Source organism: Microcaecilia unicolor, chromosome 3 (assembly GCF_901765095.1).
Source record: "Microcaecilia unicolor chromosome 3, aMicUni1.1, whole genome shotgun sequence".
NCBI classification, from domain to species: domain Eukaryota; kingdom Metazoa; phylum Chordata; class Amphibia; order Gymnophiona; family Siphonopidae; genus Microcaecilia; species Microcaecilia unicolor.
Genome location: NC_044033.1, coordinates 340,771,646 through 340,797,752, shown reverse-complemented (window position 1 = coordinate 340,797,752; position 26,107 = coordinate 340,771,646). Strand labels below are relative to the sequence as shown.

Below are 26,107 nucleotides of genomic sequence, written 5' to 3'. Positions count from 1 at the left end.
AAAGGACCAAAGCCACTTAGGCAGGGCTTTCCAAACCTGGTCTGAGGGGTTTTTAAAAGGTTTCCACACTGAATACGCATGAATCAAGTTCCCAGTATATGCAAGTCTATTAATTGTAAATGTCCCTAAGCTAACCCGATTGTTGGGATACTGTAGTAAGTATGTTCACATAAGGAAGAACAAACCCTCATTTAGACATCTGCTGTGAAGTGGAAGCTCCACCTCTGTTTACTGGGTGCATCACATTAGACACATAGGGTGGGTAGGTTTCTGTGTATTTTTCATGGTGTGTGGGCGATAGCTCCAGAGCAGTTGTCCTCACTGCCTTATAGATTGTAGCATTCAGGAGCTGTGGCCAGGGGGCAGAACAGGAAGTGTAGAACTAGGTCCAAAGGAGACAACCAAGTTTGAAGGTGGTCTGCCCACCAGCACATACTTCCTTCCTCCTACACCACAATTAGAGGAGTGGTTATTGAAGGAGCAGGTCCAGAGGTAGCTCCATCCATTCTTTCATGTGAACTAACAAATCTTAAAACTGAAAAAAAAAAAAGTTCAAAGTGTCATTTGAAATAAAAAGGAAGTATTCAGAAGGTTGAGGAAGTTCCTGTGAAAAACAAATATTTTCCTCAAGAGAAAGGACAAGATACGCAGTGTGATCAATGCACTTTTCATTAAATATAGTTAAGACAGGATGCAGACAAGATTTTCTTTTTTTTTTTTTCAGAACTTTTACTGCAAACCATTAATTTGGTCACAAAAAAAAAAAAAGATACATAATATAACCACATTAATTACTACAGTACAATGCTTAGACTACTAAGCCTGAGAGTTTACAGAGACATTAATGTGACAACTGTGTACAGATGTACAAAAATTACATACAATACAATGTTCATGTCAGGAATGCCAAAGTACATAAAGTGTCCACAAAAAAGGGACAGAAAAAAAAAATCAGCTACTTCAGGGGCATTTTTGGTCCATAAAACCCTTTCTAAAAATAGAAATCATAGCAGCAATGCTCTCAAGCATTCAGAGATGCAATGTCACAAGCCCATCTCAAATTTCTTAGCTACTAAATTACTAAACACAATTATTTTAAAAATATAAATTAAAAAGAAACAAACTTATCTTCCAAATATGGAAGAAATGAAACAAAACAATGCCCCGCAAATTGTAGCGCTCAGCTCACATATCACATCGCTGTATGATGCGCTCTGGAAAATCCACCTGTGGTAAACATGGCACAGCGATAACCACCATTCACACAGTAAACCCAGAAGCCGGGGAAGGAGGAAGCCGAGCCTCTGCCACAGAAGCACGCTTCTAAGCTGACCCGGATCTCTTCAAGGGCAAAAGGCACAAAATCCTTAGGTCACACGCTCAACAGAGTCCTCCTAGCAACTTTTCTTCAACAGTGTTAAGATTCCTATAAAAAGCTGGCAGGCCGTCTGATTCCCAACACGATAGCACCAGTTTAAGGAACAAGGGCCATGACTGAGAGTCCCATGTTGTCAGCTGGGAGTTAATGTGCTCTTCAACATGATTCCAGCAGGAAAAAAAAAAAGTGAGGCTGAAATTAAGGCTGAAAAGCTGCCATGGAGGATGTGCAAAAAACTTTGCAAATGAAGGTGACTCAGCTCAGCTGGCGACTAGGCCACAAAAAGGCAGCCAGGGAAGTTCAGAGAAAGGAATCCACAGGCGGCGCGTAGGAGAACCCCAAGAAGGCCTCGGCAGCTTCTTTCACGCTGGCAGTAATGAGGATGCTGTCGGGAGACTGGCCGATGGAGTTTGGTACTGGCTCTTCCGTGAATTCAGGATCAAAGTGCTGTAAGTCGTTTGGGCCACTCTGCACAAGAACAAGAGGCAACATCAGCTTAAAATTTCACATTTGTAAAAGCTCCAGCACTGTGGTTGGTGATTCAGCCCCCCCCCCCCCCCCAAAAAAAAAGAAAAAACACACACACACTCATCTAGGTGCCACACTTAAATCAAGAATATTGCAGCTTGAAAGTTAACCCCTCCCAAAATACAAACATTCAATATTAAAGAAATGGATCTTAGTACATTGCAATTTCTGTACCATCCATAAAGCAGGCATTGCATTTGCTCTCCCCCCTCTCCCCCAAAAAAGGTAATGATCTTCCCAGTAGTGGGAGGGAAGATCATTACCTATAATTAAAATACTCACCACATTTGGATTAAAAGGGGGTGTCAGCTTCTTGCTTATTAGATCATCCCAGTTAATTGGTGAGAAGAAAATATGGTGCTTGATCTCCACCTGTCCAAAAATAAACAAAAAAAAACAAAACATAAGCTCAGTTTTGACTAAGCTGCAAATGAAGCTGCTCAGAATGTTTTCCATTCAGAAGTTTTTACTTACAAAGTCGTTCTTGGCTCCCAGGCGCTTTGTTCTGTCCTTCTGCAGAAGGCTCTCCAGAAGGTGTCTGGCAGAATTTGTTATATTTGGCTTCAGTTGCAAGGGCTTGTTCAAAATGTTGTCATACATTTCTGCTGTGTTCCTGCTGTAAAATGGGGGCTGGAGAAGAGCAGAAACAGAACAGGATTAACTAAACCCATTTTTTTTTAAAATCCAGTTTACAATATACTGCAACATATTAAGACTGCCATAAAAGAAATGCCTAGTAACTGAGCAAACATCTATGACTTATGCAATACAAAGTATATTAGATATTCATCTGTATGCCGTGTGTCATTCTCAGACTCTCAGCACAAATGGCAAGTTACACATGTGCTTCAGCAAAAAGTACCCAAAACAGAAAAAAAATAAGCTGAGAGCACTTACCAAGCCATAAAGCATCTCGTACAGAACTGCTCCGAGGCACCACCAGTCCACAGTCCGGTCGTATGGCTGTTTGTGCAGAACTTCAGGGGCAAGGTACTGTTGAATGAGAAAACCAAAAATGCTCTTATTGAAACTCCCCATATGCAAGTCTTCCTTTCCGAGGCTACAAATGTGGCTTTATTCATTCATTCAAACATGCCATGCAGAATGCATGAGCCACATCAGCTACAATATAGGCCTCATGCAACCTCAAGTTAAAAGTTGTTCCTGGTGTGTTATTACATTCAAGTAAAGGGGGTTGGACTTTGTCACTTCCTTTGAACTGTTGAGAAAGGTGTGAGCTTTCAAATGCCAACATCTCAAAAATTATGGGGGGGGGGGGGGGGGGGGGGGCTCAAGGACAATACAAATGACCCCACCCGGGACACAGATAGAGCTGGCTCAGCACCAATGAGCTGGTTTCTATGCAGCATTCAGGTACATTTTTCCTGCTTCCGGGGATTTGTAGTATGGAGTGTTGCCACGATTTGGGTTTCTGCCAAGTACTTGTGACCTGACTTGGCCACTGTTTGGAAAACAGGATATTGGGCTAGAGAGACCACTGGTCTGACCCAGTATGGCTACTCTTACGTTGCAATCTAACTTTCCACCTGAGGTGATGGAAGGTTAAAGCAATTTGCCCAAGATCACGAGTGGCAGTGGGATTTCAACCCTGGCCTCTCTGGTTTACAGCCTGCCTTAGCTGTTCGGATACTCTCCTCTGGGCCAACGTGGCCACATTAGCACTGGCTAATAATCAAGAGATTAAGGGAACAGGCATAACATGTAAAAGCAAAATAAAAACAACAAAAAAAAACAACTCACCTCTGGTGTGCCACAGAACGTAGAGGTTGTGCCATTGGGTTCTATGTTCTCTTTGCACAGCCCAAAATCTGTCAAGACAATATGGCCCTGAGAATCCAGCAAAATGTTCTCTGGCTTCAGGTCTCTGTACAAAAAGAGAAAAAAAAGCATCCCCACATCAATCTTCTCTCATAAAACAGCCATATAAAGTCCATAAACAGGTTTCCTGCTAGTAACTAAGTGGGTCTTTTACAAAGGAACGCTAGCGTTTTTACTGTATGCAAAACAAAAGCATGCAGTAAACATTAGAGATGCCCATATATTCCTATGGGCGTCTGCGCAAGCTAAAACGCTAGCGCACCTTTGTATAAAGACCTCCCCCATAGGCAATATTGCCACAGTACTGAGTCACTGACTTATTGAGCTCCAATTATATCCTTGCTGACAAGTCACTACTAAACTTATGGTAATAGCAGAATAGCTGCATAATGCAACTGTATTGCTTGAATTTAAGAGGTCGCACCTAGCCTTACAATCTTACTAGAACCCTAACCCATGAGGCGTAGTAAAGAGATCACCACTTACCTATAAACAATGTTCAGTGAGTGCAAATATCCCAGTGCACTTGCGATTTCAGCAGCATAAAAGCGAGCCCGGGGCTCCAGGAAGCACCGTTCCCTCTGGAGATGATAGAACAGCTGCAGGGGACAGAGAACCAAAAGTTGAAAAGCACACTGTGCCAGAGGTGGCCAAACAAGAGATACAGTTCCTATAACAATAGCAGGATATGGCTGAGCAATCAGAACATCAACAGGCCAGAAACAGAGAATGCAAGTGATTTATCCCTTTCTGGTAGCAGGTCTCTGAGACCATTGATGTTAAAGGGGCTAAGTCTAATGCCCTGCTCTTTCTGCTCACCTCTCCACCGTTGATGTAGTCTAGGACAAAGTATAGCTTGTCTGCTGTCTGGAAAGAATAGTGGAGGCCAACCAGGAAAGGGTGTTTCACATTTTTCAGTAAGACATTGCGCTCCGACATGATATGCTTCTCCTGAGCAAAAGCAAAAAAAGAGACCCTTTAAAAACACAGTTCCTTTAAAAAAAATGTGCAACTCGCACCAGTGCATTCATTCCTCCACGCAACAGAACAGGAGATACAATAAACATTTAGTTACCTCTTTTTTCTTAAGAATAGCTTTCTTTTGTAGTACTTTAACTGCATAGAAATGTTCTTCTGTCTTGTGCCTTGCCAGGAGAACCTGCAAGCCAAAACAAACAGCACATTGGCTATGCTGGAGTGACACATCTTTCCTTTGCACGCAAGAAATACGACCGGCTGCTTGTAATGCAATAGCCAAGCTTTCTGCACTTAGCTACATAGCAGAGTTCAGAAAGTCCAGAGCCCTCCTACACCCTGCAGCAGTCAGCAATTAAGACACCTAGAATACAAGACACACACACCACCAGCATTATTCGGATCAGTCTAGCAGCAACACTCACCTTTCCAAAGCTGCCTTTGCCAATCACCTTCAAGAACTGAAAATCTAAAGGCTTAGCATGGGGGTTGGAGGATGGGCCCAGGTTGATCTGCTGAGAGGGGCTGGGCTGGAATGAGAAAATTAAACCAAAGTTAAAAAGGAGTTTCCCCATCTGATATATTATGCAACTAAATCACACTAGGAGGTTGCAAGAAAAATCCTGATTCATCTATCCCAACCAGCAAAATTAACCCATGTTTCACTCTCTTCTCATCCTTTCCTATAGGGAAAGTGGCAAGAGAAACAAAACGCTAGTTCCCCAAGTAGTGGTATATTTAAAACAGGCAGAACACATAATTGAGCTTTGGAATTTGTTGCCAAAGGATGTGGTAAACAATAAGGGTAGCCGAGTTTTGAAAAGGTTTGGACGAATTCCTAGAGGAAATGTCTGCAAACAGTTATTAAAGCAGACCTGGGGAAAGCCACAGCGGGTATCACGGAATCTTGCTACTTTTTGGGATGCTGCCAGCTAGCTGTAACCTGGATTGGTCACTGTTGGGAAACAGGATGCTGGGTAGATGGACCCTTGGTCTGACTCAGTAAACCAGCTCATGTACTTTCAGACTGAGCTGACCAACACTGTTAAATGCAGTAGTACTTTAGTACTATGCCGTCTGAGATATGCAGAATGGATGCTTCAAACACAAGCTAACTTGACTTGTACAAATGAAATTTGCAGCATTCTACTGCTTGCAGGCACTTGTTTAAAAAAAAAAGGTGTTTCTTGGAAGAAAAAAAAATCCCCAGACTTCCTAGTATTAGCTATCATGAAAGCCATTACAAACATATTTTATCGATTATGCCATTGCGTGAGAGATACTTACAGGAGGGGAAGGATTAGCGTTGTTAAGCTCGGGCTCTGCAGGTTGGGAGATATTCAAGATAGACTGAACTTCAGGGCTGCAAGTAATAGAATCACGAGTGTTAAACTAGCACAGTTGTGTGGCAAGTAGAAGTATCCTATCGCTAGGGATAGCAGGCAAACGATTGTGTTACTGTAATTAAAGTGTGTTACACTTAAAATAGGGCTGCCCTTCTTACAGCCAAACTCCCGGGAACAGGAACGCTGCAAGATTTAGACTTCTAAAAGTTGATGTGAATCTTATTATTACAGTTAAGCTTTATTAGTTTTTATTTAGGGGATAACTGCAAGCTGGACACAACATTTCGCATTCTGCAAGATCTTTGGGCACCCCAATGAAATCGACGAGCCCAAAATGAAAGATCGGATTTTCTTTTCTTTATTAGAATATTAATAACTTTTTTTGTTACGCTTTGTCGAATGCAATAGCCACAGGGAATTTGATTTCTTTAAAGATGCAGATACTTACTGTTTGCATGCATAAGAATTAGTGGCTATTTTTTGAATTAAATCATTCAACCCCATTCTTCTTTGTTTCATAAAAGCTGTAAAACAGAAGCAAAAAGAAAAGAAAAAAAAAGTGTAAGCAACGCTAATAACATTTTAACGAGAAAATGTACTTAAACTTCGATCATATTACAGAATAGCAAAAATGTTCCGAAAAAAAAAACCCCTCCATCCACTACGGAAACCTAACGTGTGACCCTCACTCACCGATGAGGATCGCTACCATGCCACGCATTTTTGAGTAGGTGAGCACCGGCGCTGGAGCCTGAGTTTTGACCGTCATTACAGGCAGTCAGCAATCCGAAGTAACGAATGCAGAATCAGACTCCAAATGCTAGTTGGAAGTTTGAGCTCCGCTTTTTTATCTGGGGCGCACGACGAAAGGGGCGGAGCCAAAGCAAGCCCCAGTCACCGAACGAGACTGGATTTCACTGCTTCCAGTCGGCCGGCTGGCGCCTGGCTCAAAGAAGCCCCGCCTCCTTCTCCTTGACGTCATAGAATGAGGAAGGGGGAGCCCGGGCAGGAATGCCTCTCTCTCCGTCTTGGGTTCCCGCGGGCGGCGGGCGCGAGAGCTGCTCGGATGGGACTGGAGTCCGCGCACGGGTGCCGTTCTAGGAGAAAAGGGAGCCCGCACCCATTCCGTGTCATTATTTACAAGAGCGGGTGGGACACCTAGGTTATATAAACATTTCCCAGAAGCCGACAAAAAACCCCCCCAAAACTTTCTTACACTCCGATTTTTCAAAGCCTGATTTTAGTTTGCCTACCCATATTGAAGGGTATATTTTGGGTCAATACATTAAAAAAAAGTTTAATCTATGCCCAAACATTACAGATAAAGACTCACACGGTTCATCCAGCATGCTAAAAAAAAAAAAAAAAGGAAAATGTTTAAAAAGTACTCCGATTTGGACAACATGGGAAAACCCGCATCCATTGTCATTTAATCTGTCTTGCTGGGTTTCAGACTGGCAGAAACGTACCAGTTATTCCCCGTCGACAACGGTAGATCGGGGAGGTTATTCATTTTTAAATAAGTACCAGTTCATTCATTGTCTCTAGAAAACAGCTCTTTACGCAAGCGCGAGCAACATTAAAGCTACATCTACCCCATCGTGTGCATTCTCCACGCTTGATCCAGAGCAAAATATTATGTTTTTAACAAAGGTGTGGACCTACAAGTCTGCAGTATACGCCTCACCAAACTTGCACATCCTTGCAAAAATCTCTGAATTGTAAGATTCAAAGGCGAAAAAAGGACTAACATTGACATGGGAACTGCAACACAAATATCTCATCCAAAATTTAAAAAAAAAACTATTTTGGCTATGAATTCTTACCAACCCCAGACTGCAAACGTCTCCCCATCTAGAAAGCCTCTTCTAGTCGTCAGTGTTTTATTTCTCCTGTTATTCTTCAGAGGATTTTTAAATGTAAGGCTTTCCTTCCTGATCTGGACCCTACTTGTTAGCTCAAGCCTTCCAGCCCACGCCCAGACTGTACTATAAATGATCAGAATTTTTTTTTCCAAAGGAACAGTGACTCACAGTAACTAGAGGCTTCTTGCTCTTTGAACACAAACTGCGTTCCCTCCACCTAAAAGACTTTAGAACTCCCCCCCCCCCTTTTTTTTTGGCAGGGCACAATCCAGGCAGAAGGGATAAATGAAGCTGTTTGACAAGAGTTAGAAGATATTAGTACATCATGTTCAAACAAAATAGATGAGCCACTTTTATGAAGTGTTTTATTTTTAATTATAGGCATTTTATATGCTATGGGTGGCTTTGGCAGCAGGGAACACGTGACTTTGTTTATCAGCACCTGCCAACTTCTCAGCAATGTGCCCAGTTGAAGGGCACCAGCATTATGGTGGGTGTGGACAGAAACCAGGAATCCTATAATTCAAAGTGATAACAAAAACACCCAGGGTGCACTGTCATAGCAAATAAATAGCCAGTGTTTGGGGGGGGGGGGGGGGGGGGGGAGGGAGGTTCACAGTATCTGTACCATCGCCTATGCCCACAAAAGCTGTCCAATGAAATACTTCAGAATAGGCTTTCAAACACCACAGCTGTGGTTTGTATGGGCTTCACTACATGCTTGCAAATGTGACTTCAGACATGCCGCCTGATTGAGACTGCTAACATTTCATGCACCAGAGAACATCTTGATTATGGTTTTCCAATAGGTGAAAGCCTGGCTGTTGTCCCAACCCTTTAATACTCTGTCTGTGATAAACTCAACATCTGGACTAGCTTGCCACACACAGACCAGTTCAACTGTACATATAATTTTAGCCACCAACTTTGATCTTCTATCCATTCTTCTAAGGGTCTATATGTCTCAGCTGCACTTCCCCAGCCATTGTCTATTAAGATGTTTGATCAATTGACTTTATGAGCATTATATCTCTGTTATTTGATTGTTCTAATGTGCCTATTCGGGTGTGCCATTGTTATTTGAATGCTCTGATGTAAGCCTATTAAGGTTTTTTATTTGTATGAGCTGTATGTATGTTTATTTATGTTTAGCTCACACCTGTGCTGCATGAACATTCCTTCATGCAGGCTATTATGATGTATCACTTGTACTCTGTTGACGTTTATCGTATCTCTGTTGTATGATTGTTCTACTGTGCTGTTTTAATGTGTATATTTCTGACACCCTAGTGAGGATTCAATGTGTTTCCAAGTTGATCTCATTGATTGCATTTATTTTTAGAATGTGGTCATTTCATTACTGTTATGCTGTTTAACAACATTAAAGTTTATGTCAAACTATACCTGCTGTACAATGTCTTGGATGAATCTCTTCATAAAGGCGATGATTCCAATAAATAAATAAGCACTAGACTAAAAAAAAAGTTCCTAAATTCCATTCAGTCATGAAGCAATACTGCCAGCTACCCCGAGAGGGCACTCTTGCTACCCTTGGGCTACAACAAATTTCCCCTTACAATGGTCTACCATTCATTAAATGGAATACGATTGCAGCTTTTTATCACTTACCAAAACAACCAACCTATCCTTTCAAAAATGAATAAGCTATTTTTCCGCTTTTAGGGAACAGTGGGTGTGGAAATATATGATCTGTCAGAGACTTGATGACGGTTCCACCCCCACTTTCTCCAGAAATAATAACGTGTGATCTTGCAATCTCTGCTGTTTCCTGCTCAGCAGGCTTCTGGTGTTTTCCCCAAAAACTACAGATCAGAGCTTTATTTGCAATATCCCTACAGAAAGAGGAAGGAACGCACGAGTACAGCTAACTTTTTTTATTATAAATTATGTCTTTCTCGGTTGGGATTCATCATCCGCAGAACCAACCCAGCATAAAGCAAAAGTTCAAAATGCAGCAAAACCCCCTGCCTTCTTTTAAAAAAACAACCTTCCCCCAATGCAAACAACCTTTCATTTTAGACGGTAACTCCCCCAAAGTTATGTAACAACGTGGCACCACCGTCAAGCCATCCTTAGCCCTGCGGCTCAGTCTCAGGCATTCTCCCATCAAATGCAGATGGGCATCCAAGCAGCGGATAAACCAGTTTCAAACCAAAACAGATAAGAAATAAAAAAAAAAAAAAAAAAAAAAAGGACCAGCTCAGAAGTGGCCGGCTTTTTCTGGAAACAAACACACACACACCCCTCCCTCCCCAAGGAATGCACTTTCACTTCTCGGGTGTATTATTGAGTCGAGCACTTAGCATATTCTTTTTTCAAAAGAAAGCAGCCCCATGGGAGGTCTCCAGCCGCCCCTGGCCGGATCCGAAGCCAACCCCCCCCCCCCCCCCCCCCAACTACTCTTCTGCAAACAATCCCAAAGTCTGACTTAACAGCAGTCAACGGCATTAACCCTTCAAGACCCTCCTCTAAGACCCGGAAGACCAAAGTAGTCATTCCATGGGCGATGTATTGTAAAATAAATAAAGTGTAATTAGGGGAGTTAAGCTGATTCACAGAGAGAGAAATACTAGAGGCAGGAGGTGGACCCACCTTTCAGGGAAGCCTTTTCGATTTTACTTTTCATCCTTCTATGCGGAGCTCTAAGATGCTTCTATTTATCCGCCCCTTAACCCAGGCGTCTTCATTACATCCTCCAAACTGTACCGACCTTAACTGCTACAGTATAAGTAAAAAGTGCAGGGGAAAGAGGATATATCGCTAGCTGCCAGCCAGTTTATTAACTCCCTGACGATTTGCATAAAGGCGATAAGTTGCCTGCCAAAGAACAGGCCTACTCCGCCCATTACATAACATCACCGTGCAGAACAGGACAGCGATCAGAGGTTACTAATGTGAGAACTGAAAATGTCGTATCAGCAGTGACCTTCATCCCGTGCCCGGGAGATGCACAAAGCCTTACCCAAGAAATAAGAATTATAAGAAGTAAATCCAGCAACCTCACACGTGCCGAAAAAAGAGGAAGGCTGGAGCCGAGAAATATGTCATTCATTTTTAATCAGGCTTTTTTTTTAAATTCATTTTGTGCGTGTGCTTGTTTAATACAACATACATATTGGCCCGTGGGCCCCTGAGCCCTGGAGTAGCACCGACCATTTCCCTGCACTGTGGAGGAGCTGCTGACTCGAGGTTTCCGGACGCCTCCTGGTCTGTCTCGGCCCCTCCTTGGCGTTTCCGAAGCGGATAAAGGACATATCTCCCACCCCCCCACGCTGCTTCCTCACTGGTTAACCCGTCTGCTGCCTGTCACAGCCTGGCTCTCCCCTCTCTGCTGCTCAGTACTTTTCTTTACCTCCCCCATCCTTGGGATTTTTTTCCCTCCGCTGTAATAACACATTTAACCTTCCAGGGGCGTTCCACTCCACCTTTCTTTTTGTTTTGTTTCAAAAGGCTGGAACATGTTCCTTAAACACATGATTTCAGGCCCAGCTTTTGCCCATATCTCTAGTAACTGTATTGGTTCACACGCACAGGTACAGAGTTCATTCACCCCCCCTCCACCGGGCCAGGAAATAGCTGGAGTTCCTTTCCTGGCCTTCTCAGGTTCAACAGTCTATGGAGCAATTCTAGGACTGATTCCAGTTTTCAGTGTTCCAGTGCCTGTAATACAGACACTTCAATGGACCTCTTGCCTGCTTTCAGCAGTGCATCTCTCATCTTTCATGTTTTATGGTGCAGGAATTAATAGCAGGCATAACATGTCAAATGTTAATATCTTATTTTAGATCTAGTGCCACCAGTTTTCAGAGCTCTACAGTTCACAGCTGTAGTGTACCCCTCCCCAAAACCCCTGTTATATGTTTGACAAAAAGAGCAGGAACAAGGTTCATCTGCTAAAGGATTTTCCCTGTTTTGTGTCTATCGGGGAAATGCTTAATACGTCTCAGAGAATCAACTTGCGCATGGTCACACGTGCTGGTGGGAAGGGGAAGCTGACCAGGGTCTTGGGGGGGTCAGTAATCACTATGCTGCCACTCGAGGAGGGGAAAAAAATCTGCTTGAGATAATGATCATCGCAGCTAACGTTTCACAACATGATTGGGGTTGCTAAACTCTACATAAACTAACCTTTCTTTGAGAGAGTAAAGGAGTTTTTGCACCACTGGGGGTATTCCATGATGGCGACAGTCCATTAATATGACCTATTACTGGCTAAATCCAGAGGTCAATATTCCATCCTCATTCTTCTTGATCTTTCTGCTGCTTTTGACACTGTCGATCACAGCATACTTCTCGATACCCTGTCCTCACTTGGATTCCAGGGCTCTGTCCTTTCCTGGTTCTCTTCCTACCTCTCCCTCCGCACCTTTAGTGTTCACTCTGGTGGATCCTCTTCTACTTCTATCCCTCTGCCTGTCGGCGTACCTCAGGGTTCTGTTCTTGGTCCCCTCCTCTTTTCTATCTACACTTCTTCCCTTGGTTCATTAATCTCATCCCATGGCTTTTCCTACCATCTCAATGCTGATGACTCCCAAATCTACCCCTGATATCTCACCTTGCATCCAAACCAAAGTTTCAGCGTGCTTGTTTGACATTGCTGTCTGGATGTCTCAATGCCACCTGAAATTAAATATGACCAAAACCGAGCTTCTCATTTCCCCCCCCCCCCCCCCCCAAACCCACCTCCTCGCTCCCCCTGTTTTCTATTTCTGTTGATGGCTCTCTCATTCTCCCTGTCTCCTCAGCTCGAAACCTTGGGGTCATCTTTGATTCTTCTCTCTCCTTCTCTGCTCATATCCAGCAGATTGCCAAGACCTGTCGTTTCTTTCTTTACAACATCCGTAAAATCCGCCCCTTTCTTTCCGAGCACTCTACCAAAACCCTCATCCACACCCTTGTCACCTCTCGTTTAGACTACTGCAATCTGCTTCTTGCTGGCCTCCCACTTAGTCACCTCTCCCCCTCCAGTCGGTTCAAAACTCTGCTGCCCGTCTCGTCTTCCGCCAGGGTCGCTTTACTCATACTACCCCTCTCCTCAAGACCCTTCACTGGCTCCCTATCCGTTTTCGCATCCTGTTCAAACTTCTTCTACTAACCTATAAATGTACTCACTCTGCTGTTCCCCAGTATCTCTCCACACTCGTCCTTCCCTACACCCCTTCCCGTGCACTCCACTCCATGGATAAATCCTTCTTATCTGTTCCCTTCTCCACTACTGCCAACTCTAGACTTCGCGTCTTCTGTCTCGCTGCACCCTACGCCTGGAATAAACTTCCTGAGCCCCTACATCTTGTCCCATCCTTGGCCACCTTTAAATCTAGACTGAAGGCCCACCTCTTTAACATTGCTTTTGACTCATAACCACTTGTAACCACTCGCCTCCACCTACCCTCCTCTCTTCCTTCCCGTTTACATTAATTGATTTGATTTGCTTACTTTATTTATTTTTTGTCTATTAGATTGTAAGCTCTTTGAGCAGGGACTGTCTTTCTTCTATGTTTGTGCAGCGCTGCGTACGCCTTGTAGCGCTATAGAAATGCTAAATAGTAGTAGTAGTACATAGTAACATAGTAGACGACGGCAGAAAAAGACCTGCACGGTCCATCCAGTCTGCCCAACAAGATAAACTCATATGTGCTACTTTTTGTGTATACCTTACCTTGATTTGTATCTGTCATTTTCAGGGCACAGACCGTAGAAGTCTGCCCAGCACTAGCCCCGCCTCCCAACTACCAGCCCTGCCTCCCACCACAATCTCATTAATGGACTGTAGGGAGAATATACACTGTGCCCCCAAAATAGTCCCCGTTCCTTATTCTCAGAATTTGCTTCTCTGAAGTTTCAAGTGCTCTTCGCTCCAGCTTTGTCCCCAAAGAAGCAGGAACACTGCAGCTCAGACAAGTACAATACAGCTGGCTGTCAACTGGAGGAGGAGAATCCACTCCAGCAGGGGAAGAGAGATAAAGAGGAAAATGCACTATAGCTGGGGAAAAGAAGGAGAGAGAGAGAGATGAGGAGAATCCATTCCAGCTATTAAGAAAAGAGAAGAGATAAAGAGGAGAAAATAGGAAAATGCACTATAGCTGGGAAAAAGAAGAAAGATAAGGAGGAGACAGAAGCAGTGGCGTAGCCACAGGTGGTCCTGGGTGGCCACAGGTCCACCCATTCTTGGCTCAGGCCCACCCAGCTGCAGCACTGCACTGCTCTCTTCTCCCCCTCTGCTGTGGCATTCCGGCATCTGCTCTCCTGGCTCAGAACGGTGCTTGCAGCGATTCATTCTCGCTGCTTGCGCCGGCCCTGCAGGCTTCCATCTGCCACATTCCACCAGACAGGAAATAGGCAATGACATCAGCAAGTGCAGGACATGGCAGATGGAAGCCCGCGGGTCCGGCGCAAACAGCAAGAATTAATTGCTGCCGGCACCGAGGACGCCTGTACCAACATTGGAGAGGGACCGGGTTCAGAGACCAGAGCACAGATGCCGGGACGTTGTACAGGAGAGGGAGAAGATGAGGGTTGGTGAAGAAAAAACTCTTAAGTTCTTAAAAAATATCTCTGGGAAGATATTTGTGGTGTGGTGTGGTGTGGTGAGAGGGGAGGGGAGGGGCTATCCAGTTTACCTCTGGGCCCATCCAAAATACTGAGTCTGGCTACACCTCTGGATAGAAGGAGAGGGTTTGATGAGTGAGGAAAAGAGGAAAACCAAAACAAGTGGATAACACAAAGGCAAAAGAACACTTGTCAGATGAAACTGGCATTTTTTGTGTTCTTTCAACTAAAGAAAGAAGTAAAAGATGAACAACAGTGATGGAGAGATAAGAGGGATGGAGGACAGGAAAAAATGGACAAGAGTGACACAGGAAGGATGGGAAGGGAAGAGATGGGAAATAAAGAGAAGAAGGAAGGCTGAAGAGTTAGGATGATAGAAAGGGAAGAGATGGGAGAGAAGTGGGAAAAGACAAAAATATAGAGAGGAGCTAGGGCAGAAAAGTGGAATGGAGAGGGAGGAGAAAACAGAGAGAGAGGGAGATGCATGAATGACAGAAATGAATGAGAAGGTGACAAATTAGTAGAGATGTGGACAGCACAAAAGGTAGAAGTGGAACAGAAACGGAAGATGTCAGACGAAGAGGTAAAAACCTAACCTCCTTTTTCCCCTTTAAATAATCCCCTCTTCCTTCCCAACCCTGTTGCACACCTCCTCCTGCACTGATTTGCTTCTGCACTTGTGATTAGGCCCATGGGAACAAAGGTGCCACATTTTCTTCACAAAAAATCTGCTAGCCTCAGGCTGAGGGAGTGACTGAGCTCTTCAGTCCAGGCCTGGGGTCACACAAGTTGAAATGTATGCCACAAACAGCACAGAGAGGACCGTTTCCCCATCAATCGCCTGTCCCACCTTTTCCCCAGCCTGACATGAGGTACACAGTCCATTCAGTACTGGATGCACAGGGGGTTCATGCCCACACATACTTACATGTGGAGTGGAGGAGAAGTACATAAGTACATAAGTATTGCAATACTGGGAAAGACTAAAGGTCCATCGAGCTCAGCATCCTGTTTCCAACAGTGGCCAATCCAGGTCACAAATGCCCGGCAAGATCCCCAAAATGTACAAAACATTTTATACTGCTTATCCCAGAAATAGTGGATTTTCCCCAAGTCCATTTAATAACGGTCTATGGACTTTTCCTTTAGGAAGCCGTCCAAACCTTTTTTAAACTCCGCTAAGCTAACCGCCTTTACCACATTCTCTGGCAACGAATTCCAGAGTTTAATTACATGTTGAGTGAAGAAAACTTTTCTCCGATTCATTTTAAATTTGCTACATTGTAGCTTCATCGCATGCCCCCTAATCCAAGTATTTTTGGAAAGCGTGAACAGACGCTTCACATCTACTCGTTCAGCTCCACTCATTATTTTATAGACCTCTATCATATCTCCCCTCAGCCGTCTTTTCTCCAAGCTGAAGAGCCCTAGCCTGATGGCTAGAGCAGTAGACTGAAAACCAGGCTCAAATCCCACTGATGCTCCTGGTGACCTCAAGAAGTCTCTTCACCCTCAACTGCTTTGGGTTCATTTACTAACCTGCATTAATATGCAAGCTATTTGTAAACAGTAAAGGGTTTTATGTTAAATTTATGTTAGTCAATTTCACCTAGACTGTAAGCCTTTTAAGTATATAAGTACATAAGTATTGCCACACTGGCACAGACCAAAGGTCCATCAAGCCCAGCATCCTGTTTCCACAGTGGCCAATCCAGTTCATAAATACCTGGCAAGATCCCGAAAAAAGTTCAATACATTTTATGCTGCTGATCCCAGAAATAAGCAGTGGATTTTCCCCAAGTCAATTTAATAATGGTCTATGGACTTTTCCTTTAGGAAACTGTCCAGACTTTTGTAAACCCCACTAAGCTAACCGCCTTTACCACATTCTTTGACAACGAATTCCAGAGTTGAATTACACGTTGAGAGAAGAAAGATTTTCTCCAATTTGTTTTAAATTTTACTACTTTGTAGCTTCATCGCATGCCCCATGTTTTGTGGACATGGAAATGCCTACTGTACTTACAAGTAGGTTACCATGGGCTATTCAAGAAAAAGATGTGAGCTACAGATGGAAGAACAGAGAAATACATACTTTTCATTTTAGGTACTTTTGCAAAACATGTCTAACAAGGATATGGGCATAGATCCTCTCTACTTCTTATTACCTCCCCTATGTGTGAAGGCCTTTTAAAAGGCTTTGGGGGAGGGGATGGTTGGCATTGGAAATCCCTGTATACCCCACCACAGGTATTGCAAGAGGAGCTTTGGAGCACTGGTAGCCCTGACTATGTGCTGCATCAATTTATGCAGAAAGGCTAACGGTAGAGCTGCAAGCAGATGCCTGAGCCGTGTGGCTTCTACCGTGAGGTAATACCGCAGTATGCAAGGAGCTAATTGTATGCATGGAAAACCTATGGCAAAGGTGGGGGGAGTATGTTGAATGCACGGTTTCTTGTGTGCATGTCCAAACAAAAGTGCCAGCTTGTTCCTCTCTGCACCTAAATATCAGCCTCAAAAAAATTGCTTACACATAACATTTTTGCAAGGCTCATATTTAGGTGCAGAAGGAGAAGCGTCGATGTGTGCTTTCACTTTTGGTTTTGTTCGGACACGCACATATTTGTTACGTTCCATCTGCCTTTAAACCGTGTAGGGGCTTCCTTCCACTTGCAAAACCAGACAAAAGCAGCCATTAAATTTGAAAGATTGATGAGACATCCTCTCCATAAAACCTTCTATGCCACCCCCAGACCCTACCAGAAAAATTCTCACATTGTGTGTGTCAAACGGGAGCAGCATACTCTCTGCAATGCATGGAATTCCTAAATTAGCACATTAGCCAGCAGCTGTGTCTTCCACACCAGTTAACACCTGTGCATGAGTCCTCTCTGCATTGCTCACCACCTACAACCCACAGTAACCCCGCGGTTAAGCCCATGGTTGCTTTCTGCATTGGCCTCCCAGGTACTAGACAGGAAAGCACTGCTATTGACCCAACGAGGGGTGTAGCCAGACCTTGAGGTGGGAGGCGACCAGAGCCCAAGGTGGGGGGCACATTTTGGTCGCCGCCCTGCTGCTGCCCCCCTCCGCTGCCCACTGCCACCGCTGTACATCTTGACTGGCGAGGATCCCCAACCCCCACCAGCTGAAGACTTCATCCAACGCTGGTTTCCGGAGCCACCTCATTGCCTGCCCTGCTCTCTCTTCTTCCCCTCCCGTCCAACACGCTCCTTTTAGTGAAACTGAGCATGCTCAATTTCACTAAAAGGAACGTGCCCAACGTGAGAGGAAGAGAGAGCAGTGCAGGCAATGCGGCTGCGCTGCTGCAGACCAGCACTGCATGAAGTCTTCAGCTGGTGGGGGTTGGGGACCCCTGCCAGCCAACTAGGGGCCCAGAGCAAAATTTGGGGGGGGGGGGGGGAGGGCAGGCCCCCATGGCCCCACCTAGCTTCGCTACTGGACCCAACAATATAAAAACTCCCCTCCTTTGCCCGCTCACACACACACACACACACTGAGCAAGTGACCAGAGGAGGTGGGACCAGTGGTGTACCTAGTTGGTTGCCACTAGGTCCAGAGCACCCCCCTCCTCCAGGCATATCACCCCCCTACCCTTCCATCACCCAAGGGGTGCACTGAGCAGTTGCGCGGCTGTTGGTTCTGCCAGTCCCCTGCCCTGGAACAGGAAGTTGAAGTCAGAAGGGGCAGAAGACCAGCAGAGCCCACAGCCGCAACCCCTTACTGCATGAACCTGGACGGACCGCACCCAAAGCCCTGCCCTTAGTGTGCCACTGGGTGGGACCTTGGATCTTCTCCCACTGGAGGTGGGGGGTGAGGGGATTTCGGCACACCAACATCTCCTTTTGTTTCAACACACTCTTTCCTCATCCATTGCCACAGAAATGTAAATCTCAAGGGTACGCAACCACTTGAAAGCTTAGGAAACCTCTTTATACAGCGTAGAGGTGAACCGCAATGTCTGTACATTTGTTTATTTAAAGAAAACTGCTGCGCAACTGGGGTGAGAAAGTATTCCCATACACATCACTTTTCTGTTTAGCTTATTATATCTCAGTAGACTGTTAGGCGTGTTTCACAGATCTGGGGCAAACTCTAGCCCAGTTTGTTTCCTGATATCTGACTGTTCCTGTGACAAAGACAGGTTGCAGAGAAAGTAATGATTCAGCAATGTCTTTTGTTTGTTCTTACTCAAGCAGAGCACAGAAGTATTTCAGAGGTCAGTCGGTCTGCAACAACACTAGCCCTAGGGCCTGAAATAGTGAGGATTAGCTCTAGGCAGAGTAGGATTAAGACACAGACAAGCAAGGCACATATCATATATTATCCTATATTAACTGATTGTAAGTGACAACGCAGTTACCCGTCTTAAACTAGAATGGATTAAGCAGGATATAAGTACCATAGAACATTTAATTAAATTCCTTTAAGGGTTACCATATGGCTCCAGAAAAAAGGAGGACAGATTGAGCCAGTCTGGGTTTTACTTCCATTGCTTTCGCTGGAAGCAAAACCCGGACTATATCGACGTGTCCTCCTTTTTCTGGAGCCATATGATTACCCCCCCGGCCCCGTAACCGTACCCATTTCCAACTGTCGTTCTCAAGTGTGCCTTTAGATTTTTGGCCTGACAGCTCAGCTCTCAGTTACCATCAGCAGACAGAAGAGCCAGGACAGGATTTGCGGATGGTGAAGGTGGTTATGCCTGAAGGAAGGAGGGAAGTTAAAAGCTTAAAATTTATATCTCTATTAGAGTGGGGAGCCTAACGTATGCTCGTGTGCTTGAGGTTCACCAAAGGGTTAAATCTATTTCTCAGGAGCACCAGAGAGGGTGCTGACATTTTTGAAAGCCCTATCTGTGTTCATATTGGGCCTTTACACTGCTGAATGGAGCTCTAACTGCCAGTAGGCCAGGATTACTATTCAGTTATTGTATGCAAACATCCTTCTGTCCTTCCAAGTCCCAGGTTTTCTTGATGAATCCTAATCATGAGTTTTCACAGATACTTTAAAGCTCATGACCAGTGGATGACTAGAGACCAAAATTAAACTGTTTGTTGGAGACAGGGCTGGCCCTGCCACTAGGTGGACAAGGTATCTATCTGCCTGGGGTGGCAGATTTTGAGGGGTGGCGGCAAGGCACCCGAACAGCAGGAAAGCAGCACTTTAACATGCTCTCAGTGTGGCACAGGGCATTTAAATACAGGCCCATACTCAATGAAGTTACTGTAACTGCACCTAACTGCAAATTGTAAGCCACTTTGAATCAAAATTCGTTTTTTGGAAAATAGTGGAATATAAGAATGCATAAATACATACATACATAAATAAAGTTCTGTTGGAGGGGATAGGACACAGCAGCCCTTGAATGCTGGCCTGTGCTCCAGGACCCTGAGAGAGAGAGATGACATTCTGAACATGGGGGGGGGGGGGGGGGGAGCATGCAAAGGAATGAGAGATGCTGGACACCTGGGGTGAAGGAAAGGAAAGATACTGGACACCTGGGAGAAAGGGAAGGAGAGATGCTGGACACCTGGGTGGAAAGGAAGAGGAGATGAAGGACAATCGGAGTGGGGGGGGGGGGGGGTAGGGCAGGGGTATACTGGTAAGTTTTTAACAACGGGTTCTCTCTCCAGGCGTAGCCAGCCCTGCAATTTGGTGGTGGGGGGGGAGGGCAGGGGTGAACCGGGGGGAAATGTATGCCTCTCTACCCCCCTCTTCTGCGGGCATGCTAGGCATACTTTTTCTGGCAGGTATGCCATGCCCTACCAGCCAATAAATGGACTGCCACCTGCTGCTTGTTTCTGGCTCTGAGCAGCAGGCTGGTTTCTCTCGCATGCACAAGAAGTTCCAGCCTGCTGCTCAGAGCTGGAAACAAGGAGCGGAGAGCAGCAGCAGCAGTCTATTTACTTGGCTGGTGGGGCTCAGCATCCCCGCCAGCAACGTAAAAGAGAATTCAGGTGGGGGGCCCAAGCCCACATTTGGAAGCCAGTTGTTAAAGTAGCCATGGAGGGGTGGGGCTACTTTAACAACCAGCTTCCAAAATTCTTAAAAACTTAACAAACGGCTCTTGCAGGTTTGTCAGAGCCCACTCCAGCACACCCCAGGGAGGTGCAAAGTTACAGGGTCAGCTAGGGCAGGGGTTTTCAACCCAGTCCTCGGGGCACACCCAGCCAATTGGGGTTTTCAGGACATCCCCATTAAATTCAATTCACTACATCAGTTGATGACAATACCAACTTGGTCTCTACACGGACCATGTTTCACAATCGCTTCTTCAGGAGACCATAATCATCTGCCAATGCAGAGTGGAGAGCTCCAGGTGGATGCTTGGAATGCCCTCCCGTGGGAGGTGGTGGAGATGAAAACGGTAACGGAATTCAAAAATGCGTGGGATAAACATAAAGGAATCCTGTTTGGAAGGAATGGATCCTCAGAAGCTTGGCCGAGATTGGGTGGCAGAGCCAGTGGGGGGAGGCGGGGCTGGTGGTTGGGAGGTGGGCCTTGTTCTGGGCAGACTTCTACGGTCTGTGCCCTGAAAATGGCAGAAACAAATCAAGGTCAGGTATACACATAAAGTAGCACATATGAGTTTAAATTGTTGGGCAGACTAGCTGGACCGTGCAGGTCTTTTTCTGCCGTCATCTACTCTGTTAATATGTTAACGCATTGGTATTGCAGAATCGCACATGCTTTTGTGAAATATTGCCATAGCTATTCTCAGAGCATTTTATCCTCTTTAGGATATTTTTCATTATATCCAAATGAACTTGAGCAGAGGATTTAAAGAAGAAACATTCCATTCAACAGAGGAACACTGCGGCGCTTTCATGATATTTTTAGGGTTAAAATGCTACAGGAACTTTTTATGCAGGTTTACACATTTGACCTGAATTGTGCCGCTTTTAGGTCATTTCTGGCAGACAGTCATCTGACTTTGGGCTTCTTTGGGGAGACTCTTTTTGTATTTTAGGGGGATATCTTTAGCCTCATGAATCCGATGGATAAGGATACTCAATCAATGAGTGTTAGGATACAAAGATGATGTAATACTATTTTATTCATTGTATGTTGTTGCTATGATTAGCACATATTGAATCAATAGATGATAATCCCAGGAATGTTTTAAAATGGCCTTAGAAGGGACAATTTGTGCTTAGAATTATAATTCATGTACCGAGTTGAATAAAGAAGTGAGATTAGAGGTTTTGATGGTAATAAAAATATTTTTTTGTAGTATTGTCATCAACAACTGATATGGTGTGTAAAAAGTATTGTACTGTTGATTAGAGTGTTTTCTAACCCTGTTTTGTATTTATTGACATTAAATTCAATGGAGATATCCTGAAAACCCCAATTGGCTGGGTGTGCCCTGAGGACTGGGTTAAAAACCTGTGAGCTAGGGTGTTAATACCCTTGGATCAGGGGCAGAGACAGGACAGAGGACCAGCAGAGCCGACAGCACATGCCTGAAGGAGGCTGCGGCCCCGTGCTTGCTTTTTTTTTTTGTCTGTCACGGCCGCTGCTGCCCAACAGGAGGAGCAGCAGTGGCCAGGAAATGGATAGGCAGGAGTTGTTTTGCTGCTGCCACTGCTCACTGGCAGAAGCAGCAGTAGTGGGGGGAAAACGCGATCTGACCCTTTTGGCGGGAGTGCGGGAGATGACCCACCAAAGTGGGAGTCTCCCACTGAATGCGGGAGACTTGGCAGATGTGTACTCAGTGGTGGTATCTCCATGGTAGCTGCCTCTGAATAGAACAGTAAAGTTCTGGTACTTTCTGGAATGCAGCAGTATACAACTGCCATCCAGACAGATTTAGGGCAGCCATTTATCTAGAGACGCCAAGGGTGGCCCATCCCAGTGTTGGAGATTTAACACCGCAATGCTGCAGATTGCAGGCCAGTGGGTGAGGTTTTCTCAGGGGCCCCAGCCACGTCGAAAACTAGTTCTGGCAGATGCACATTCCAAAAACTGACATATTCCAATCAATAAATAGAAAATAAAATTATTGTTTTCTACCATTTTTGTTTGGTCATTTCATTTTTCTTAGTGTGTTGGTCCTAGTCTCTGGTTTGGGCCTGTATTTAAATGCCCTGTGCCACATTGAGAGCACATTAAAGTGCTGCTTTCCTGCTACTCAGGTGCCTTGCCACCCCAGACAGATACCTTGTCCACCCAGTGGCAGGGCCAGCCCTGTCTCCAGCAAACAGTTTCATTTTGGTCTCTAGTCATCCACTGGTCATGAGCTTTAAAGTACTTGTGAAAACTTATGATTAGGATTAATCGAGAAAACCTGGGACTTGGAAGGACAGAAGGATGTTTGCATACAATAACTGAATAGTAATCCTGGCCTACTGGCAGTTAGAGCTCCATTTAGCAGTGCAAAGGCCCAATATGAACACAAATAGGGCTTTAAAAAGAAGTTAGCACTCTCTCTGATGAGGGCGATTGCTCCTGAGACATAGGTAGGAAAGACTTAACCCTTTGGTGAACCTGAAGTACACAAGCATACGTTAGGCTTTTTATTTTATTTTCTTCTGTCTTTTCTTGCCACAGTAACCTGTCCATTTGACATTTATTCTTTCTCCATATATATCATCATCCATCTTCCCTGTGTAGGGTATACCATATGGCTCCAGAAATAGGAGGACACATTGATCCAGTCCGGGTTTTGCTTCCATTGAAAGCAATGGGAGTAAAACCTAGACTGGCTCAATCTGTCCTCCTTTTTCTGGAGCCATATGGAACCCTAGCTGTGTCTCTATACTCTCTCTCTGTTCAGCATCTCCTCTGTCTGTGTCCCTATCTTCTCCTGTCCAGCATCTCTCCTCTTGTCTATTTCCCTCCCCCTATATTCAGCATTGCTCTTCTGTATCCCTATTCTTCCATAACTATTATTGCGCCTCTGTGTCCCTGTCCTCCCCCTTTGTTCAGCATTGCCCTTTTGTATCCCCATCCTCCTATATTCATCATCGCTCCTTTTTGTCCTTGCCTTCCCCCCCCCCCCCGTTCAGGATTTTACTTGTTTCATTATCCTCCTACGTCCAGCATTGCCCCTTTGTGTCCTTATCCCTGCCAGTGTCTAACATCACTGCTGTGTATGTGCTCATACCCCCTCTCTGTATCCAGCATTGTCTTTCTGCATATCCACTCCATCCAATATCACCCATCTGTGTCCATGTCCCAATGGTCCTCCATGCCCAGCATCTCCTGTGTCCCTGTCTGTTCTCCCCGCTCTGTCCTTCCTACCTGACATGGTCTCTGTCTGGCTTATGCTTCACCCACTCCACCCCTATGTGGTTCAGTATCTTTCTGTCCTCTCTGACCCAGCCCGGTATCTCTTCTCTTCTCTTCCATCCATTCTCTACAGGCTGGAATTTCTCCGTCTCCTGCCTCTCTCCCCAGTCTCCCATCTCCCCTGTTCTTTCACCATTAGTCCAGCATCTCTCCTGTCCTCCTCTCCCTACAGGTCCAGAACCAGACACTCAACCTCTTCCCCCCCCCCCACCTCTCAATGAGTTCTGCACCTCCACTTCCCCAGTGAGTCCAGTAAAACTTTCTCTCCCCCATCCCCAGTGAGTCCAACACCAATCCTTCCATCCCCCCATGACTCCAGCACATCTCCCTTCTGACCCCCTCGGGTGCAGTCCTCCTCCCTCAGCAACCTTCATTCTTAGGCTTCAAGCCTTTCTTCTTTGCCAGTAAAAGTCAGCGAAAACACATGGCCCTGACTTCTTCCCTCTGCCACGGCCTATCCAAGCGGCAGAGGGGCGGGCTGCGGCAAAGGGAAGAAGCCGAGGCTGGCCCAGGCTGCATTTTTGCTGCCTTTTACTGGCAAAGAAGAAAGGTTTAAAGGACGAGGGTCACTGAGGGAGGAGGGCTGCACCTGCAGGGGTCAGAAGGGAGAAGCGCTGAAGTCGGGGAAAGGAGAGAGACATCGGGGGCTGACAAGAAGAGAAAGAGAAGAGGAGAGGATGGAAAGAAAGGAAAGAGAGAGAAAGATGCTGCATTGGGCAGTGGGGGGGAGGATGCCAATGCGTGAGATTGGGCCCCTTAAGTGTGTGTGCTGTAGAAGGGGCCCAATTGTGTGTGTCACATGCCAAATGCGTTTATAGAATATTTGTACATTTGGGAAGCTTGCCACGTGCCCTTGGCCTGAATTGGCCGCTGTCATGGACAGGATGCTGGGCTCGATGGACCCTTGGTCTTTTCCCAGTGTGGCATTACTTATGTACTTATGACTTGGCATGTCTGTGATGCTGAACATTGCCACCACTTGGATAACTTTGGTCTCTGCCCCTGCATTGCCCCAGCACTATCCAGAAAGGGAGGAATTCTATAAATGGTGCTGGGAAGATCTGTGCTAAATTAATATTCTACAAAGGGCACTCTTTGGGGAACGCTCAATATAGAATACTAGCTTTTGCTTATAGCATTTATGCCTGCTGAAATCTTGAGTAAATGCTGGCACACACATAATGGCATTTCGGAGTGTAAGTGACCCAGTTCTATAACATTGTGCCTAATTTCTGGGAATGCCCTGATCCACCCATGCCCCTCCTATGACCACTCTCCCTCTTGAGCTATGCGCTATAAATTTTAGGCACGCATTTAAAGAATATGGTGCGGGGCGATCTGTGCATAAACCCAAATGACTTCCAATTAATGTGAGATATAAGAACAAATAAATAAATAAACAAACATTGATTACTGATTAATGGCTCATTAACTAATAAGTGTATGCATGATCTGTTATCCACATCCAACTTTGGGTGACCTATATAGCATCTGGGGGAAGTGCCTAGGCAGTCTGTAAAAATATCCAGTGGTAGTATCCAAGGACAAATCAAACTTGGGTACAAAAAGATACTGCCGCTGAATATCTGTCTTGGCTGCATTTATCCAGGTAGCAGAAGCTGCTAGATAAGCCCCTGTAAAAGCAAACAGGAAAGCATATTTTTTCACTGAATAAATAGTTAAACTCTGGAACTCGTTGTTGGAGGATTTGATAAAAGCAGTTAGCATATATGGGTTTCAAAAAGATTTGGAAAAGTTCCTGGAGGAAAAGGCCATAAACTATTATTAAGGTAGATGTGAGAGAAGCCACTGCTTGCTCTGAGATTGGTAACGTTGAATATTGTTACTCTTTAGGATTCTAGAATCTTGTTACTCTTTGGGGTTCTAGAATGTTGCTCTCTTTGGGATTCTAGAATCTTGTTACTCTTTGGGGGTTCTGGAATGTTGCTACTCTTTGGGATTCTAGAATCTTGTTACTCTTTCGGGGTTCTGGAATGTTGCTACTCTTTGGGTTTCTCTCAGGTACTTGCCACTGGATTAGCCACTGTTGGAAGCAGGATACTGGGCTAGATGGTCTGACCTAGTATGGCAATTTTTATGTGCTCTTATGATCCCATGGTGGTTATATGCAAAGCCATAGTTTGTTTGATGACAATGACCATTAAGCCTGCTGGGGTTTCAGGATTTCCTTGCTGACCATGCAGGAGATGTGTTAGTATGTAAACTGTCTCACTGCATTAGAGTTTGACTGGCTCTGGGGTCAGGACACGCTTTTAAAATATCTGAGT

At 45.1% G+C, this 26,107-nt stretch overlaps 1 protein-coding gene across 3 annotated transcripts; it reads right to left on the bottom strand.

The window, feature by feature from the left end:
• Positions 1-1,099: 1,099 nt before the first annotated feature.
• Positions 1,100-10,683, bottom strand: SGK1 (serum/glucocorticoid regulated kinase 1). 3 transcript variants are annotated; one of them, XM_030198455.1, is made up of 12 exons: positions 10,545-10,683; positions 6,515-6,590; positions 6,008-6,083; positions 5,146-5,250; positions 4,821-4,904; positions 4,565-4,696; positions 4,232-4,344; positions 3,668-3,791; positions 2,804-2,899; positions 2,381-2,536; positions 2,189-2,278; positions 1,100-1,846 (listed from the first exon to the last, which is right to left on the bottom strand). In XM_030198455.1, exons 1-12 carry the CDS (start codon positions 10,576-10,578, stop codon positions 1,679-1,681), a joined length of 1,254 nt encoding a protein of 417 aa, XP_030054315.1. In that variant the 5' UTR covers positions 10,579-10,683; the 3' UTR covers positions 1,100-1,678. The 3 variants fall into 3 exon arrangements, with proteins under 3 accessions (XP_030054315.1, XP_030054316.1, XP_030054314.1); XM_030198456.1 differs by lacking the exon at positions 10,545-10,683 and adding an exon at positions 7,893-7,992; XM_030198454.1 differs by lacking the exon at positions 10,545-10,683 and adding an exon at positions 6,760-6,901.
• Positions 10,684-26,107: the final 15,424 nt, after the last annotated feature.

Bases quoted from the DNA above. Each gene is read 5' to 3' on its own strand.
- SGK1 (XM_030198454.1), bottom strand. From the start codon at position 6,835: ATGACGGTCAAAACTCAGGCTCCAGCGCCGGTGCTCACCTACTCAAAA. The intron at 2,900-3,667 runs GTGAGTTGTTTT...CTCATTCAACAG, and splicing joins CGTTCTGTGGCACACCAGAG to TACCTTGCCCCTGAAGTTCT. The intron at 2,537-2,803 runs GTAAGTGCTCTC...GCTCTTCTCCAG, and splicing joins ACGAGATGCTTTATGGCTTG to CCCCCATTTTACAGCAGGAA.